Source organism: Vidua macroura, chromosome 2, assembly GCF_024509145.1.
Source record: "Vidua macroura isolate BioBank_ID:100142 chromosome 2, ASM2450914v1, whole genome shotgun sequence".
Taxonomy (NCBI): domain Eukaryota; kingdom Metazoa; phylum Chordata; class Aves; order Passeriformes; family Viduidae; genus Vidua; species Vidua macroura.
Genome location: NC_071572.1, coordinates 89,804,286 through 89,820,652, shown reverse-complemented (window position 1 = coordinate 89,820,652; position 16,367 = coordinate 89,804,286). Strand labels below are relative to the sequence as shown.

The window sequence follows — 16,367 nt, the reverse complement described above, 5'->3', positions numbered from 1 at the left end:
AATTCTCTGCTGCAGGTAAACATAATCAATGTTTAAAGTATTTTGCACCTTAAAACAATACATTTCACTTTTTCAAGGTCACTGAATCAAGCTGGAAGGTGACTGGAGAGAAAACAGCACATGAGTTCCAGATGTCTCTTCTAAAGCTTTTCTTCCATTAGGAGATGGGCTTTCCCTTTTGCAAAGTGCAGATGCATGACAGGGCCCAGAGCCACCTCCCTTCCTCACGCACACACCATGGACCTTGAACGTCATCTAAACACACAACTCCCACAGAAGTCAGCGAGCACAGGTAAACTCAGCCCTGAGGTATTTATTGCATGTCTAGCTCAGCATCACATCATATACCTTGGGCCTGGTCCTCCAGCTGCTGCAGTGAACCAATTTCCCTGGGTTCCCCCTGGATGGGGTGTAACTAATGAACAGTCCCAGAGCTGATCCAGCTTTGACCAATAGGTTGGATCACAAGCCGCCACAGATCTCTTCCAACATGAATTTTCCTGTGGTCCTAATGTACAGGTTCCATGGATCTAACTGCAAGTGTAAGAAAGGGTGGGAGGAAAGATGAGCAGCACAGAGACAGAGACTAATGTTTAAAGCACAGCTGATGATTCCTTATCTTTCAAGTATTAGATTGTTTGCGCTAGAAATTCCTACCTCTTCTTCCTGAATGTAAAATCAAAATTAAGTAACTGATTTTTGCTAAAGATTTCCCAAGGGATTATTTGTATTCTAGAAGATGGAAAGACAAGGCAGTAGAACTTCATTGGAAATAATTTATAATTTGAGTCCTTATACTCCAAACACGCACAAACACACAAGTTTTTCACCCGAAGTCTGAGCAAATGTCCTGTTTGTGCAGTTGTGGTGTATGTTTTCTTTGGAAATTTAGCTAAGAGGTTTACAAAACATTTATTAAATTTGATGTGCCTGTGGGTAAGACAGGGTACACAGTTTTGGGCAGGGATTTTTGAACCTAAAGTGAATTGTTTCCTCAGCAACTGTATTCCTTGGAAACAGAAAACTTTCCAAAATAGGTCTTTGCACTGGCAAATATGCACAGCTCCGTGAAAGCCTGAGAGGCTGCAGGGCACTGCTCTAGCATTTCAATCGCACTTGGAAAACAAACCTCAAAAAGCCAGAAACTACTGGCTCTTCCCTCTGTGTTTGGCCACCAGCTCTTTTAATGATTTCCAGGAGAAAAGACCTGGCATTTTTCTGTCCCAAGGCCCTTCTGAATACCTAGATTCCTCAAGATGGAAACACGACCCTGTTATCTTAAATAGATATACGTTTAGCTTGAAAAAACCCCATGTATCTGCTGTTACCTTGATCTCCCTTTCCCTCAGGGTCTCCCCCTGCAACCCCAGACCAGCCTTTTCGCTGCGGGAAGTGGCCCCAGCGCGGACACAAACCCTTCCCACCCCTTATTTTGGCTCTCTGCTCCTCACCTTGGAAGCCCCGCTGGCCGCAGCCCCTCGGCGGGGCACAGCGGCGGGGATGGGCTCCAGGCCCCGCCCCGTGCTCCCACCGCCGCCTCCGCGGGCGGCCGGAGGAGCGGGGCGCGGGCGGGGGCGGGCGAGGGGCGGGTTAAAAGCGGCGCCAGGTGAACGGGGAGGGACCTTAAAGCTCCGGGGCGGCGAAGCTGGGGCCGCCCGCTCCGCAGCCACCGGCGGAGCCGCGTTGATCGGCGCAGCCTGGCCGCGGCGCCGGGAGCTGCCGGCGGGGTGACCGCCCCTCAGCAGCGGGCGCCGCTGAGGCAGGTGAGGGGCGCGGCGGGCGGCAGGCAGGGGAGGGAAGGGAAGGGGCGCGGCGGGGCAGGTGCCCCCGGGCAGATCCCACCGGGCAGCTGAGGCCGCACTTGTTGCGGGGCCGGGGCCGTGGCGGGGCCGGGGCCATGGAAGCGCCGCCGGGAGCTCTGGTGGCGCTGCCCGCCGGGGAGGGAGCGAGGCTGGGCGCGGAGCCGCCGTGTGCGCTGCCCGCCCTGTCCCCGCAGGATTTACCCTGTCCGGGCAGGATTTACCCTGCTTGGCATGGGCGCTCTCCGCTTCCCGTCCCCAGCTTGAGCGCCTCGCGGAGTGCTCGAACCCCGCGAGCAGTTTTGGTTGGGGATGCTCGTGTCTCTGTTGGTTAAGCGTTTAACTTACGGCGAAATCTTTACTCACCTCCCAGCAGCTCTCTGTAAGCGCGTTATGTGAAGTACCTACGGCTAGCTACGACACCAAGCAAAATCAAGGCTCCTGCAATTACAGGTAATTTGCGACACGCCTACAGATGTTAAGAGAGCTGCGGGAAGGTAAACAGCTTGCATCAGTAAAACTGACAGGTCCTGTGAGTGTCTGATCATACGCTGGAAACATTCCTTAGAATTACAGGAGGAGTAGGAAATGAGGTGTGAGTCAGAAATAAATGTATTTCTGCGTATCGGGGCTGGATAAGATCGCGCAAAGAATGAGTACTTTACAGCCTTAAACAAAACACGAAGGACGTGCTGGAGTAAGGGCAGGAGTGCTTGTTTAGTGTCTGGCACTAGCTAGGGGCTGGGCATGTTTTGGGCATGACTGGCTTTTCCGTCGTCATTGGGCTTTCCTAGATTGGGTGTTACTTTCAGTCTCTCATGTTGAAGAATCTCTCCCCTGTTCTCAACAGAGGAAATTATTTCCTTGTCTTGTACCCCATTTGTTTTCATCATGTGGCCTGAAAATACTCTTGAGGTAACAGAGGGTTGTAAGAAGGAAGTGGCCTTTTAGCTTAACAAAGCTCTTTTAAGCCCAGGTTTTAGAGCTTTGATTAATGGCTGTGTCGTGTATGAAATACTGAGGGTTTGGGTCCACATTTGGTTTGGGATCACCGCAGCGTATGTGTGTACACTGAGTCAAAAGCAGAATAAAATGTATTTTCATCCTTAATTTTGTTAAAGGAGTTATGTAACTTTTAACATTTCTTGGCCTCCGCTGCTTAGCCTGGAAACCCTGCTTGCCAGACACATCCTCTGAGGTGCCCCAGAGAAAAGACAGTAGACAAAAGGATGTGTGTGTGATTGGGTTAGATCTGCCTTAGAGAGCAAGGCAATGGTGGGACAAGCCTAAGCCTGGAAGAAGTCAGTATCTCCATGTGTCAACTAGGCATTGCAATGTAAATTTCCAGGCAGATTTTTCGGCACGTTTCCAGAGCCAGGAGGTTACACCTGTATTGCGTGTGTCAGTGTTTCTAGGAGACTTCAGATGGTCCCCAGAACCGTCAGTCTCATAATTGGTAGGATTACATATCTCAGAGCTTAAAAATGGAACTGTAAAACCCCATGAATTAGCTTACTTTTCTGGAGAAACTGATTCTGTCCTGACAGGACCACTTCTCTCAACTTGCTGAAGCTAGGCCTCTGACAGAGTTGCTGTTTTGATACTCAACCCAGGTAGATAATTTGGCAGCCTCATTTATTTTGTGCAAAAAAAGTCTGCTATCTTAGTAGCTGGAAAAATAACAGCACTTTGAGTTATATGTGCAAGTTCATAATGGTCACTGCATAACCTCCGTGGGTACTTGTGAGGAAAGAAGATGCTTTTACAAGTTGGCTATTGTGTACACTTCCAGTTAAATCAGTGGTCCCAGACACTGTGTGAAATAGGAGCATGGCTTGAAGCTGTTTTTTCTTTTGATGTTTTCCCTTGTTCTATTTCTTGCTGATTTTAATTGTTACTTAATGACGACTGATGAGGTATCTGGAAGGAAAACTGTGACTCTTGCCTGGCTAAATACCAGTTTGTGTAAGGAAAAGCTTGAAGTGATGATATGAGGTGAGATAATGGGCTGTCAAAACAGCAGGAAATATAGAAAAAGAGAAGCACATCTCCTGTTAGTTGATGAAAGAATGTTGAAACTAATTCTATTCCTTATCGTACACCTGCATTTCTTCCTGTAATAGAGTTTTAAAAAGGAAAAAGTTGCTTTGGACTTTACTCTTGATTAATGAAATAACAAAATACATGCTCAAGGAAAAGCTGCAGTGCAGTGTAAAATGTTAGTGTTTCCAAAAGGGTTTGAGTTCTATGTGTGAAAGAAGACAGAGGAGAGACTTGCAGAAAGAATGTAGACATCTGCCTAAGTGTAGGGGGATGGAAATAGAAATTAGGTAATAATAAAAAAAAAAAAGTAACGTTAAAAAGTCATAACTAAAACGTTATTTTGATGACCAGAAGCAGGGCACAGTATGTCTAAAACTTTCTTTAAGATATGGGAAATAGGATGCTTGTATCAGCAGAGACATAGTCCTCAGGAATTTGGCTTTCTTCCAAAGTAAGAATCTTTAAGCACACTTCGAAGGAAAGGTTTGCAGAGGAAAATGGCTGAGACAGGCTAAAGTCCAATAGGACTTGTGCTGTCTTGTTATGCCTTCAAGTGTGACCTCTGATTTCCTTTTTGTACGAGTGGAATGAATTTTGTGCAGAGATGTTCTGGAGGATAGTAATCTCCAGTTACACTTGCAGGCTGGTGAAATAGGTTTGGATGTTTCCAAGCATCCTTGGAAAATGACTTAAAACTTATATGAGAGCATGAATATGGGACAGTCATAAGGGTGTTATTGTGGGCAGAAACTGAACCCTTTAATGCTCTTGATATTTAAGTAGCATAATTTTTTAATAACATTTAACTACATACAAATTGGATCCTAATCTGTTGAGTTTCTCTGGATTTCATGCTGGATTTAAATAGAGCAAAGAATGCCTCCTGTTTTCCTAAACTTGAGTAGAAGGAAAGAACAATGCTTGCAGTGTTCAGACTTGCAACTGTCAGAGGTTTCCTGTTCCTGATTAGTCTTTGCCTGTTCTTGTGTCAAATCAGATATACTGTAATCCCTCTGTCATGGCTCTTCTCCTCTCCAGTTTCCACTCTGATCTGGAGATAGGTGTTCAGAACAAAGTTTAAGAGCTACTAGAGAGAATTGCACAGGCTTTTGTGGTTGTTAGGCTGCTCCTTTGATCTTTTTCAGCTTTTTAGGAAAGAAGTAGAGTTGTTGATATTCTAGAGTCTTCCAGCTGCATACCTCCTTGAAGTTTTTAATATACTGCTGTAACATTAAAATAGCTGGAAGCTACTTATTAAAGGATTTTAGTTGCCGAGGTCTAAGTTCAAAGCTTTCTCTTCCTGCATTTTGAACTCTGCATTAAAGCTATAGCAATGTCCGGAGCTGCATTCTTTTTCAGGTGTCAGAAATATCCTGGATGATTGAATTCAAGCTCTGTGCTTCCAGCTTTGAACTGTTACTTATCTGTCTTGGTCCATTGAGCCTGTGAAGCTTGTAATTGCAGTGGAGCATTTCAGGAGAACAGCCTGGTGAGATTATTGTTATCTCTAGTTTAATGTCTGGGAAACTGAGGCATGGGACAGACTGACAAATTAGGTAGGAAGTCTGAGCAAGTTAGCAAGTGGTTGCTGTAGCCTGTGAACTTGCCTTTCTGGATTAAATAAAAGGATGTTGTCTTTTGGAAGATGTTAATATGTATTTATTAGAAGCTTCCTTGCTTCAGCCTTGACAGTACTGCTGTTCTTGTAGTACAGCACCTGAACTAACTCAGCAATAGGAATAACAGAATCTACACAATTAAGTGCTTGCTGTAAACTAGGTGCCAAGTTAGCTGTGTGGAGGCATGCTGCTGCAAAACTGCTGAAACCCAGACTAGAGTGTTCTTCAAATCTGAGTAATGACACAACAGTATGCAGCTCTATGAATCTCGGTGCTGGTTATCACCTCCCACTATGAGCCACAGCTCCAGTGCAGCTGTTGAGATCAACACCTGAAGGGAAAGTTGTCTCAGCAGCACATTTGAATGCAAGTTGGACCTCAACATGCAGTAGTACTTCTTGTGTGAAGTTGGGTCATAAAATAATTTTGGTAGTGATTTTGCGTCTGTTAGTTTAGATGTTCTGGAGCTTTTCTGTGGCAACAGTTCTGCATTAAACTGCTACTCTTGGGTATGTGAGTTGCCTTTGTCCCCAGCTGGGGGGTAAGCAGGAACACTTGAGACCAGTGCTTTTTTGCTTGAAGATTATCTTGGATAACACATTCCCACATGGGATAAAGTGACTTTTTTCTTGGCAGTCTGCTGATCTTTTATCACTATCTGGAGGCACTGCTGAAAGTGGTGTAATGTCACCCCAAACTGGTAACTCCTGGTACACTGTACACTAAAATTCTGATGGAAGTGGAGTCATTGCAAACACCCTCTAAATTTCTGTGTAAAAGTACAGTAAATAGGTATCCAAACTGAAGGTGAGAAGGGTATAATCATAGTTTGAATTTGTGCGTAAATGAGGGATCTGTGGACCTCCTCTTGAATGGAACTCCTAGATGTTCCTGTAGCATAAGCAGATACTGTAATACTTGCTTATGACTACTTTTTTTTTGCTTGATAATATCCTATAGCACAAGCACCATATATGTATCTGATAGAGACATATCTTCTGTTGTTTTTACACCTTCACTGTATTCCAGCTGTGGATTTAGCCACTGAGTAATGATTTTCCAGTATAACAGTCTTAAACAAAGGAAAATGGTATCTGTTAACAAGCCAGCTGTACTCATAAACAGGGGAGCTCAGTGATGATTGTCCTCAGTGTTGTGAATTGCAGGGATTTTCACTGGGTGTACGCACCGTGCTGTGATTGTGGTTTAATGTAGGCTTACAGGAGCTAGCTTCAAAGTAGAAAGCAGTCTAGCCATAGCAGCACAGAGCTCAAAATACTGCCCATAAGCTGTAGAACTACAGAAGGAGTTAAACTGTAGTTCTTCTCTTGCTGCTATCTAGCTTACTAGTGGGGAAAAAAAAAACCCTAACCAACAACAAAAAAAAACAAACCCCAAATGAAACGCCTGCTTATGTGGCTATGTTGTGTGATCATACAGAACTGTTTCCCTTGTAACTTAATTTTCAGTCAAGCATGGTGATCTTTTAGAATTGTTTTTAACTGTTAAATGTAACAACCATATCCCACTTGTGGTCCTTTAATTGTTGAAATAGAAGGTACTGCTGGTAGTAGAACAGGTATCTATGTGGAGGCTTGGAAAAGCTTGTTTTCATGACCAGTTGCAATTTTTGTGAAGGAGAATTTAACATTTAATGCCTTCATCTGTGAGAATTCTTCTAAATGCTTAGTTACTCAACCTTGCTACCTTCCGCTGTCTTCTGTTCTTCCCAGTTTCTTCCTTTATATCCAATCCCTATCTTCATTCCTACTTTATATTTTTCCCCAAAATTCACCTAAGCTTTCACGTCTTTAATGTGTTCTTGTAGAGTTCTGTACCAGCAAACTAGGTAAGTCCTTGGCTGTCTACATACTATTATTTCTGTAAGCATTTGGCAAGATTTGCTCACATAGAAATATATCTGGACTGGCCCTATAAAAATAGGACTTAACCAATCCATTAAAGGGATGTAATTTTCCTGCTTTCTTCTTCTTTGGGTCAGCAAGACAGTTAATATTTTACTTGCTAGTGAAAAGGAAAGCAAGTATATGAAAGAAAGATAAGCTAGAACCTTGATCATAAGTTTTGAGTGAATAAAGAGTAAATGAACCATCACATCAGTACAGGTAGCCCTGATGGGGTGTTTAGTTGGAGTGATCTGCACTGGTGGCTTTAGTAGTGTGAAGAGCCATACTTGGCTAACTTGAATTCTGCTTGGATCACTCTGTCTGTTTGTTGGAGAGGGGAGGACACTTTGGCAGTGTCTGAATTGCCTTTACTGGATCCTCTGAGTTGCATTGAGGGGAACTGTTTAAAGCCAGCTAGTAGGAAACACTGTGGCCAAAGTATTTGGATGGCATTCAGGCTGCCTGGATATGGCACTACAATCTTTCAGGGAGAAGATAATGAGACTTCACTGGTGTCTGATCAGTGCCTGTAGCACTTTGGAGTAGTCCAGAAGTCGTATGACTCTCCACCAATGTCAAAACAAGCCTGAGAGGCTGTGAGCAAGAAGGGGCAAAGGTTGGTGACTTGCTCAGCAAGCAGTGGGAAGAACAGTGGATGGTGGTGGGAAGAACAGTGGATGGTGGCAGGAAGAGCTGAAGAGATAGCCAGAAGATTTGGTAAGGTGTGTGGGAAGGGTGAAGGGAGGAGTGTTTGGGCAGGCAGGAAAGACAAAGGCTTTTTTTGAAAGGAGAGGAGATGTAACCAAGGAGACTCTGGACAAAGACTGTCTCTTCAAATTGTGGTGGCTTTTTTCTTTCTTGATCCAGATACAGACCTGTCTTTGCTAGAATTGAAGTACAGTTTTTGGCTTAACAAGCACAATATACTCTCAGAGAATATGGAGCAAGTCAGATGAAGAGGAGTGTTGCCAAGCCTTCTTTCCCACTGACTGCTCATTCTTACCCATGCTTTGCAATTTGCAACCTGGGGTTTTTGTTGTTGGTGGTGGGTTTTTGTTTTTTTTTGTTTGTTTGTTTTGTTTTGGTTGGGAGAGGGTTTTTTAATGTAGCTGTCCTTTTCAGATGACTTGTGGGTCTGTACTGTTAAGAGATTGATGAAATGAATCAGGATTAGAAAAACCAAACCAACCAAAACATACTAGTCCTGGGAAGAACTTATGGATAAGTCACTTGCTTTATAATGCACCTCCACAAAGTCACAGGAGATGAACTGTGGTGTGACCTTAGCAGAAAACAGAACTAGGAGAGCTCCCTGAGCTAACTACACACTGGGGAACTTGTATTTTGAATCTCCTTCTGCACAGGGAGGAGGAAACAAATCCATGTGAAGTTATAACAAAATGGCAGCACTACTGGTGTGCAGTGAGATGTGAAGCTAAGAAACAGGGCTTATGAGGAGCCTTTTCACTCTAAGAAGATGGAATGACTGAGAAGCAAGTAAGGACTCTGGTGGAGTTGCAGGATAGGTGTAATACCTATAGGTGTAATAATGTGTGTAATACCACTGTTTGCCTTGTGCCAGTCTTCTACAGGATTTATTTTCACATGTTCATAAGTATTTCTTGTCATAGTACTTAGTTGTAGTGTCATTTTATAAGTACTGTAATTGCCATATGTGTGTAATAGTAACAGAGAACACTAAAAAGTTGTAACTGTCCCTCTGTTTAACAATGCAATAATTGTGAAGGAAAATTCTGAAAGTATTGTCATCAATCAGATGACAGAAAAGGGGTGGAAACAGTTTAAAAATCCAGCTGATATGTTTAGTAAGGTCTCTGGTATTAAGGGTCTTTCCTGTGTCCTCATAGGGTTATTAACCCTAGAGACTCTCTGTAACTGTATGCTAATGAAAAAAGAATCTTTCTTGGAAAAATAACCCAGTAGGATAGCAAGGTAAATCTGTTTCTGTGTGGTTTCAGCCACATACAGAGGAAATAGCCCATATAGATTGTGCATCCTGAAGGAGGCTCAGGAAGAGTTCTCTCCTATCTGGAGGATATCTTGGATCTCCCCCTTGGTTTTCACCTCCTGGAATATAACCCCACACAGTCAACCAGCAGGATCTGAGGGAAATGTAGTTTATGGAACTGGTGAAGGGAGATTACATTTAAATCCCAGTAACTCAAGGAAAAGATACACTGTATTGCGTAACAATTAAGTGTCCTCATTTTGTCTGAGCTGTTGTGTACTTTGATACTCAGTCAAAGCATGTGGCCTACTGATTATATGTATCTCACTGTAAACCAGGAAGGTTTTTGACATTACTCAGAATGGGAGTGTGACGTGAAAGACAACTATAAAATAGTGTCATCATTTTCTTCCTCATGCAGTGTGATCCAGCTCAGAGTCAGGAAAATTTTGTGATTGATATGATGACCTTTTTGCCAGTAGCTGCTCTTTAAAGCAACTTTGGAAAGATGATTTTGCTTATTGGTGCCTTGTGCTGTAAATGCCAAAGAAATATGTGCTCTGAGATAGAAACAAATTAATAAAGTTGTGAAATAAAAACTTTCATGAGCAATTTCAGAATCAAGAGATCTATGAGCATTCTTAGAGGGTCCTGGCTGATAGGCACAAGAAATGCCAGTTTCTTGAATACACAGTAGCTTGCAAACTAACTTTTGGTAAATCCATCTGAAGTGGAAGGGTGTGGGAAGATGGGTTGAAATGCCTCTGAATGCTCTCTGTGAAAAGCTGTTTGTGGAAGCTGCAAAAATGCAGACAACTGTGGTGTTCCTGAGGAGACCAAAAGGTGAAATCCTTAATGCATTACAGTCACAGTACTTTGAAACTCACCTGCTGGAAACAATATTCTTCTGTTGAAAAAGTCTCTGATCTACTGCTGGCTTTCTCTGAGCTACTGCTGGCTTGTCTGAACTCTTCAAATGTTGGCTATAGCACTCTCACAGCCTCTGAAATGTCTCCCCTAATCTAGGACTAAAGAAGTCTGTGTTATGAGAGGAAGAAAACTCCAACCTGACATGCATTCACAATGGAGAAGTCCTTATCCACTAACCCTAGGCCCTTTTTGTAGTTAGTGGAAAGAGAAGCAATCTTGGTATGTTTCTTAAGCATTGATTTTAAACATCCAACCTGAAATGGATAATGACCAGGATTTTACTTTCACTGCTTCAGGCTAATGTGGAGTTTGCTTTGACTAAGAATGCAGTCACACTTTTTAAACTGGTGAACACAGGTTATCCAGACCTTCTCATGGAAGGTGCAGAGCATCAGCAGTAGTTACTCAAGGTCTGTCTTTATTGCAGGAATGTAGTCAAATCATTATTTACACTCTAAAGATAAAGATAAACCAATTGGCTTTGATTTATATAGGAATTCTATCTGTCTAATATGTTATTTTTTAACATCACATCTACTTTACTTTTGGCTGATATGGTCTATCATTTTGTTACTGTTATCAAGCTACTAAAGTTGTATCTTTTAATTTAAGGTTGTGTTCATCATTTCCCCATCTGTCTTACTTAATGTGGCATTGGCAAATACACCTAGGAGTCAAATGAATGTGGTGCCATGTGTGTAATCCAGTATGAAATACTTCCTGCTGATATGTGATTAGGTTATCATGTATGACTAGTTGTAGGTAAGCCCACTGCGTCAATAAAATGTTACCACAGCCAGTGGATGTGCTACAATTATGATATTGCCTTTATTTTAAACCACATGCTTGCTGGTATTTGTTTCCGGTCTTAATTAATCTTAGTTTTGTTTATTTGTCTTGTCTTAGGTCAGAGGATTGAAACAAGACAATGGATTGGGGAGCTCTGCATACCATTTTAGGAGGAGTAAATAAGCACTCCACCAGTATTGGGAAGATATGGCTCACAGTCCTCTTCATCTTCCGTATCATGATCCTGGTTGTGGCTGCAGAGAAAGTCTGGGGAGATGAACAAGATGACTTTGTCTGTAACACACTTCAGCCTGGCTGCAAAAATGTTTGCTATGATCACTTTTTCCCCATCTCTCACATCAGACTCTGGGCCCTGCAGCTGATCTTTGTCTCCACACCTGCACTGCTGGTGGCCATGCATGTGGCTTACAGGAGGCATGAAAAGAAAAGGCAGTTCAGAAAAGGAGACCAGAAATGTGAATTCAAGGACATCGAAGAAATCAGGAAACAGAGGTTTCGTATTGAGGGCTCCTTGTGGTGGACGTACACCAGCAGCATCTTTTTCAGACTGATCTTTGAAGCTGTCTTCATGTACGCGTTTTATTTCATGTATGATGGGTTCCGAATGCCTCGCTTAATGAAGTGTAATGCCTGGCCCTGCCCCAACACTGTAGACTGCTTTGTTTCCCGACCTACTGAAAAGACAGTGTTCACTATTTTCATGATTGCTGTGTCCAGCATTTGCATTCTTTTAAATGTGGCTGAATTATGTTACTTACTGACAAGGTTTTTCCTCAGAAGGTCTAAAAAAGCTGGAAATTCGAAACAGCAACCCAACCATGAGAATAAGGAAGAAACCAAACAAAATGAAATGAATGAGTTAATATCTGATAGCTGCCAGAACACAGTTATAGGGTTTTCAAGTAGCTAAGGTGGTATCAATGCTGACATTCACTCTTTTTGGAGTGAATGTTTTATTTAAAGGCTGCAAATGAAATTTGTTGTATGAAACAAAGTTGGGTGAAGTTTTGATGCATAGTGTCAGATGTCGAGTAGGTACATGTCTGGGAAAAGTCAGGGCAGCCTAAACATGTGAAAATTGTGTGAGGATTAAATAGGAAGATACACTTTCCTGTGAGTACCCTTACAAGCAGACCATGACTAGTGGGAAGCCCACTGCTACCTTCATGCTGACACATCTCCTGAAAACTAAATGCAACAGCAATAAGAACAAAACTCTTTCCAAGCAAGGTATTCTAGTATTAAAAGCTGTTTTGTAATAGTGATAGTTTTTACTTGTGAACTGATGATTAAAATATTTTTCTAAAATCTAAGATTCCATGTTACTTAAGGTGTTATAGTACACAAGTGACTGTTTTATTTCTTAACCAGGCACATGCAGATGAACCCTGTAATACCATATTCATAGGGAAGAGACAGCAACAGGCTGCATACATCTTCACAGCTTTGCAAGTGCTGCTTGAGTCTGGGCAGGTAGCTTGAGACACTTGCATACACACTGCTGGCTGTAGGGGAATTGTATGAAAGCCCACCAGTGTGGATAATTGAGGTACCTAGATTTTGAGTGCAAACTCCTGCCTAAAAACAGCACAAGAATATAGTTACAGCCTATGCAGACTTGTTTAAACAGCTAGCAGACCTGGTAATCTTACTGATCTCTTAATTGCATACTGTCAGTTTTATAGCAACTTATGTAAGTTTATGTAGATGTTTATTTCTCTAATGTATTAGCTGTATTTGTTTCTTTATAGTGTATCACATAATGGAATTTTTTTTGTTTTGTTTTGATTTGTTTGCTTTTTTTTGTAGTAGACTGATGGTGCTGTTATGAGACTAGAGTCTGTCTGATTTCAAGGACATGGAAAAGTATTCCTGGAAATGGAGCAAGTCTTCTGAATAAAAGGCAAACGCTTTAATCTTCCTTAGTGAAGTGAGAGTCTATATGTAAATGCTAGGCAAGATTTTTAAATAGGAACTTACAAAAAACTTTTTAAAGTGGAGACTCTATATCCAAAATGCACATAACCCCTAGGCACCCCTCATTCCCATCCAGGGCACTGATGCCCTAATTCTGTTGTCTGTACTCTAATGGAGATACACAGGAAATGCTGAGTGCATGGCAGTATGTGGCAGTGGGAGGGGTGTGCTTGTGATAGCAGGGGAACCTGAAAGTCAGAGGTGAGTGCAATGCAAAACAGCTATGTTGTCTTGTGTGCTTCCTGTTTTGGGCCACTTCTCACCAGCATGGATATACTGACCTTGGTAGAGTTAAGTTTTGGGGGTTTGTTTGTTTGTTGTCATTTTACAAATAGATTGCCCTCACTATTTTTGTTTAATGGAACTACTCTCTTTCAAGGTGCAGAACAAAGAGCAGGTATCCTTAGGAGCAGATATTGCAGAGTGCCTGTTTCCTCATGCTGTTGTATCACACTTCTTACAGGTGCCAGCACAGCTCTGTGTGTCTCCATGCTGTAAGAGGGCTTCAATGGGTTGGTTGTTTTATTTGTGACTAGTAAAACCCTAACAGGGAGCAAGCACAAGCAACAGGAGAGAGAAAATACCTGAAGTCAGCTCTGTCCCTGCATGAGGGCCTGAGCTGAGCCCTGCCATTTATCTATTCTCTTCCACTGGCAAACTCCTGATCTTTCCTGCCTTCACAGCACATTTTCCTTTTTAATCACTGTTGTGAAAAGAAATTGCTGCTAGTCTTAATGTGTCTACCAGCAAGCTCGAGGAAAAAGTATACACAGCTATAGTATACTAGTGTATATTATTCTCTCTGCAGATTTAAGGAAGCTGATCCCTTAGGGTCAGGAAGGTGGGTGCTCAGGCTGTACCTTGCTGGATTACTGCCCAGGTGCACAAGCAGAGTGGTGGTTCCAGGGTGTGAAGATACAGCTACTTCTCTTCCAGGACTGTTTTATGGAACAGCTTGAGACTTGACTTTCATCTGGGACATCTCTAGATCACGTACCATATTGTGAATGTGAATGGAGATCAGTTAATAATTATGCTTGATTATGTCTTAACCTCCTTAGTGATCAATTTGAAATAGCCCTATGCTGAATTCCAATAAACCTGTGAAACACCTTGAGTTAGATGTTTTCCTGAAATTGAGGAGGGGTAATTTTTCTTGCTCTATGATAAAATGCAGACCTGCAAAACCCCAAATGGGGATATGATAGCTCTCTGTGGTTTTTCTTTTCCTGCTCACAAGTTTTCAAACAGTGAGTTCTATTCCAGCAGTTAGTTTTTTCCAGAATGTCAGTTCCATGACTGTTCTTCTTTTCATCCTGAGTAAGTGGGCAAAGTTTCAATGAAGAAATCAGTTGTCTGTGGTCCTTTGTTGGCCAGCACAACTCTGTGTGTGGCCATGCTGTAAATAGATTTGGGTTGGCTGGACATTTCCTGCGTGGTAGCAGGACCTGGTAAGGTGCACTCTGGCAACACTGCCCTGTTGCTGCGGTGTCCTGGCAGCCAGATGGGTTGGGAACACATGTGCAAGTCCTGTTGAATCTGCACCAAGGGCAGCTGTAAATCAAAGAGCCAGAGCTGATCCAAGGCTTCACTAGCACTAAGCCATTGATCATCTCAGCAGGCAAGACCAGTTGTGACTGATGTGTTTGGCTGAAATACTTCTTCTCATTCTATGTACAACCCTCATTATGAACACTCTCCTCTGAAATACTCTGAAATAATTTCTGTTACTGCCAAGGTAAAGTCCCTGACAGTTTCAGTGCCCTCTTTAAATTATTCCTAGTAGATGGCACCAGGATGAAATGACAGCTTTAGTGATTTGTTTCTCCAAGCCAACTTCCCCCTGCCTGCTGCATTTTGTGGCCTCAGTAGACTAGGCAGCTGTGTTTAGTAGGGTCACAGTTAACCCTTTCTGCAGGGAAAAGCTGAGCTGCTTTTCTTGGGTTTCCAGCTTCCTGTGCCTTTCCCTACTGGCTGGGGCTGTACTGAGCTGCAAAGCACACCTGTCCCTAGACATTCTCTATGCTTGCCCTTGCTCCTGCCCTGCAGCCATCTCTCCAGGAAAAGGTCTCCCCAGCCCTCCAAATCTCTCTACTGGTGACTGGTTTATACTGTACTGGCACCACCATCCTCCCATGGTAGTTCAGCCAGTTTTTTCTGATGGCAGCTGGCTTAACTGTCTCTGCCCTTCCCTGCTACTGCTCCCCACCCTGTGATTTCTCCTTTGTTATGCCTGAGGCAGAGATTGCTTAAATTGGTTTTGATGCCAAACAATTAATCAGAGCCTCTGGAAAAGCTCTCTTGCAAATTCCCTGCATCCCCTCCCACCTTCTTGTCTTGCTGTTATTTCAATAGGCGGGAGCTCTGACTGCCTACAAGTGCAGCAGCAGTGGCTGCTGGACTCTATTCCTGTTGTGCACCATGGCCCTTGACTCCAGCACCACTGCACACCCTGCTCCATCCTTTTCTCTCCCTCTCAGCCCAGCCCCATTGCAACTTTGACTCTGTTTTTCCATTGACCTAGGCCCATCCCAGGAGCCCTGCATGCCAAAGATCTAAAAGCAAATGAGACCAGCTGAGGGATGGTCTGAACCCGCTCTCCTCCTTTTGCACAGTCAGGCTGCCTCCCCCATGCCAGGTGCTGCAGCCATGGTCTTTGCTGCCAGGTTAGAGTCACTTTGGCTCCCCAGCCCTTTTTGTGGCATATGTTGTGTCAGCCCAGTGCCTCACCCACCCTTGCCCTGCAAGAACGTGCTGGGAAGCACTGCCACAGCCAACATGAGGCAGACCTCTGCTCCTAACTGCCTGGTACGTTTTTCTATTGCCACTGTTATCTGTATTCCCCTTGCCAAGCCAAAGCTGTATTACAACCCTGCTGAAATAAATCTATCTCATAGAATAATAGAATAGCTTGATTTGGAAGAGACCTTGAGAGGTCATCTAATACAGTCCCATTGCAATGAGCAGGGGTATCTTCATCTAGATCAGGTTGCTCAGAGTCCCATCCAACATGGCCCTGAATCTTTCTAGTGATGGGACATCTACCATCTCTGAGCAACCTGTTCCAGTGTTTCACCACCCTCATTGTAAAAAATGTCATCCTTATATCTATCTAGTCTGAATATGCCCTCCTTTAGTTTAAAACCATTACCCTTGTCCTACTGTAACGGGTCCTGCTAAAAAGTTCATCACCATCTTTCTTATAAGCCTCTTTTAAGTACTAAAAGGTTGCAAAAAGGTCTCCTTGGAGCCTCCCCTTCTCCAGGCTGAACAACCTTAATTCTCTCAGCCTGTCTTCACAGGAAAGACCTTC

General features: G+C 43.2%; 1 protein-coding gene across 4 annotated transcripts; it reads left to right on the top strand.

The window, feature by feature from the left end:
- Positions 1 to 217: 217 nt before the first annotated feature.
- Positions 218 to 12,998, top strand: LOC128803261 (gap junction beta-6 protein). 4 transcript variants are annotated; one of them, XM_053970038.1, is made up of 4 exons: positions 1,670 to 1,763; positions 2,173 to 2,252; positions 10,364 to 10,486; positions 11,174 to 12,998. In XM_053970038.1, exon 4 carries the CDS (start codon positions 11,196 to 11,198, stop codon positions 11,985 to 11,987), a length of 792 nt encoding a protein of 263 aa, XP_053826013.1. In that variant the 5' UTR covers positions 1,670 to 1,763; positions 2,173 to 2,252; positions 10,364 to 10,486; positions 11,174 to 11,195; the 3' UTR covers positions 11,988 to 12,998. The 4 variants fall into 4 exon arrangements, with proteins under 4 accessions (XP_053826012.1, XP_053826011.1, XP_053826013.1 ...); XM_053970037.1 differs by lacking the exons at positions 1,670 to 1,763; positions 10,364 to 10,486 and adding an exon at positions 218 to 292; XM_053970036.1 differs by lacking the exon at positions 10,364 to 10,486 and having other exon boundaries at positions 1,664 to 1,763; positions 2,176 to 2,252.
- Positions 12,999 to 16,367: the final 3,369 nt, after the last annotated feature.

What these genes read in the sequence shown, in the direction of transcription:
- LOC128803261 (XM_053970037.1), top strand. Translation starts at nt 11,196, where the DNA reads ATGGATTGGGGAGCTCTGCATACCATTTTAGGAGGAGTAAATAAGCAC.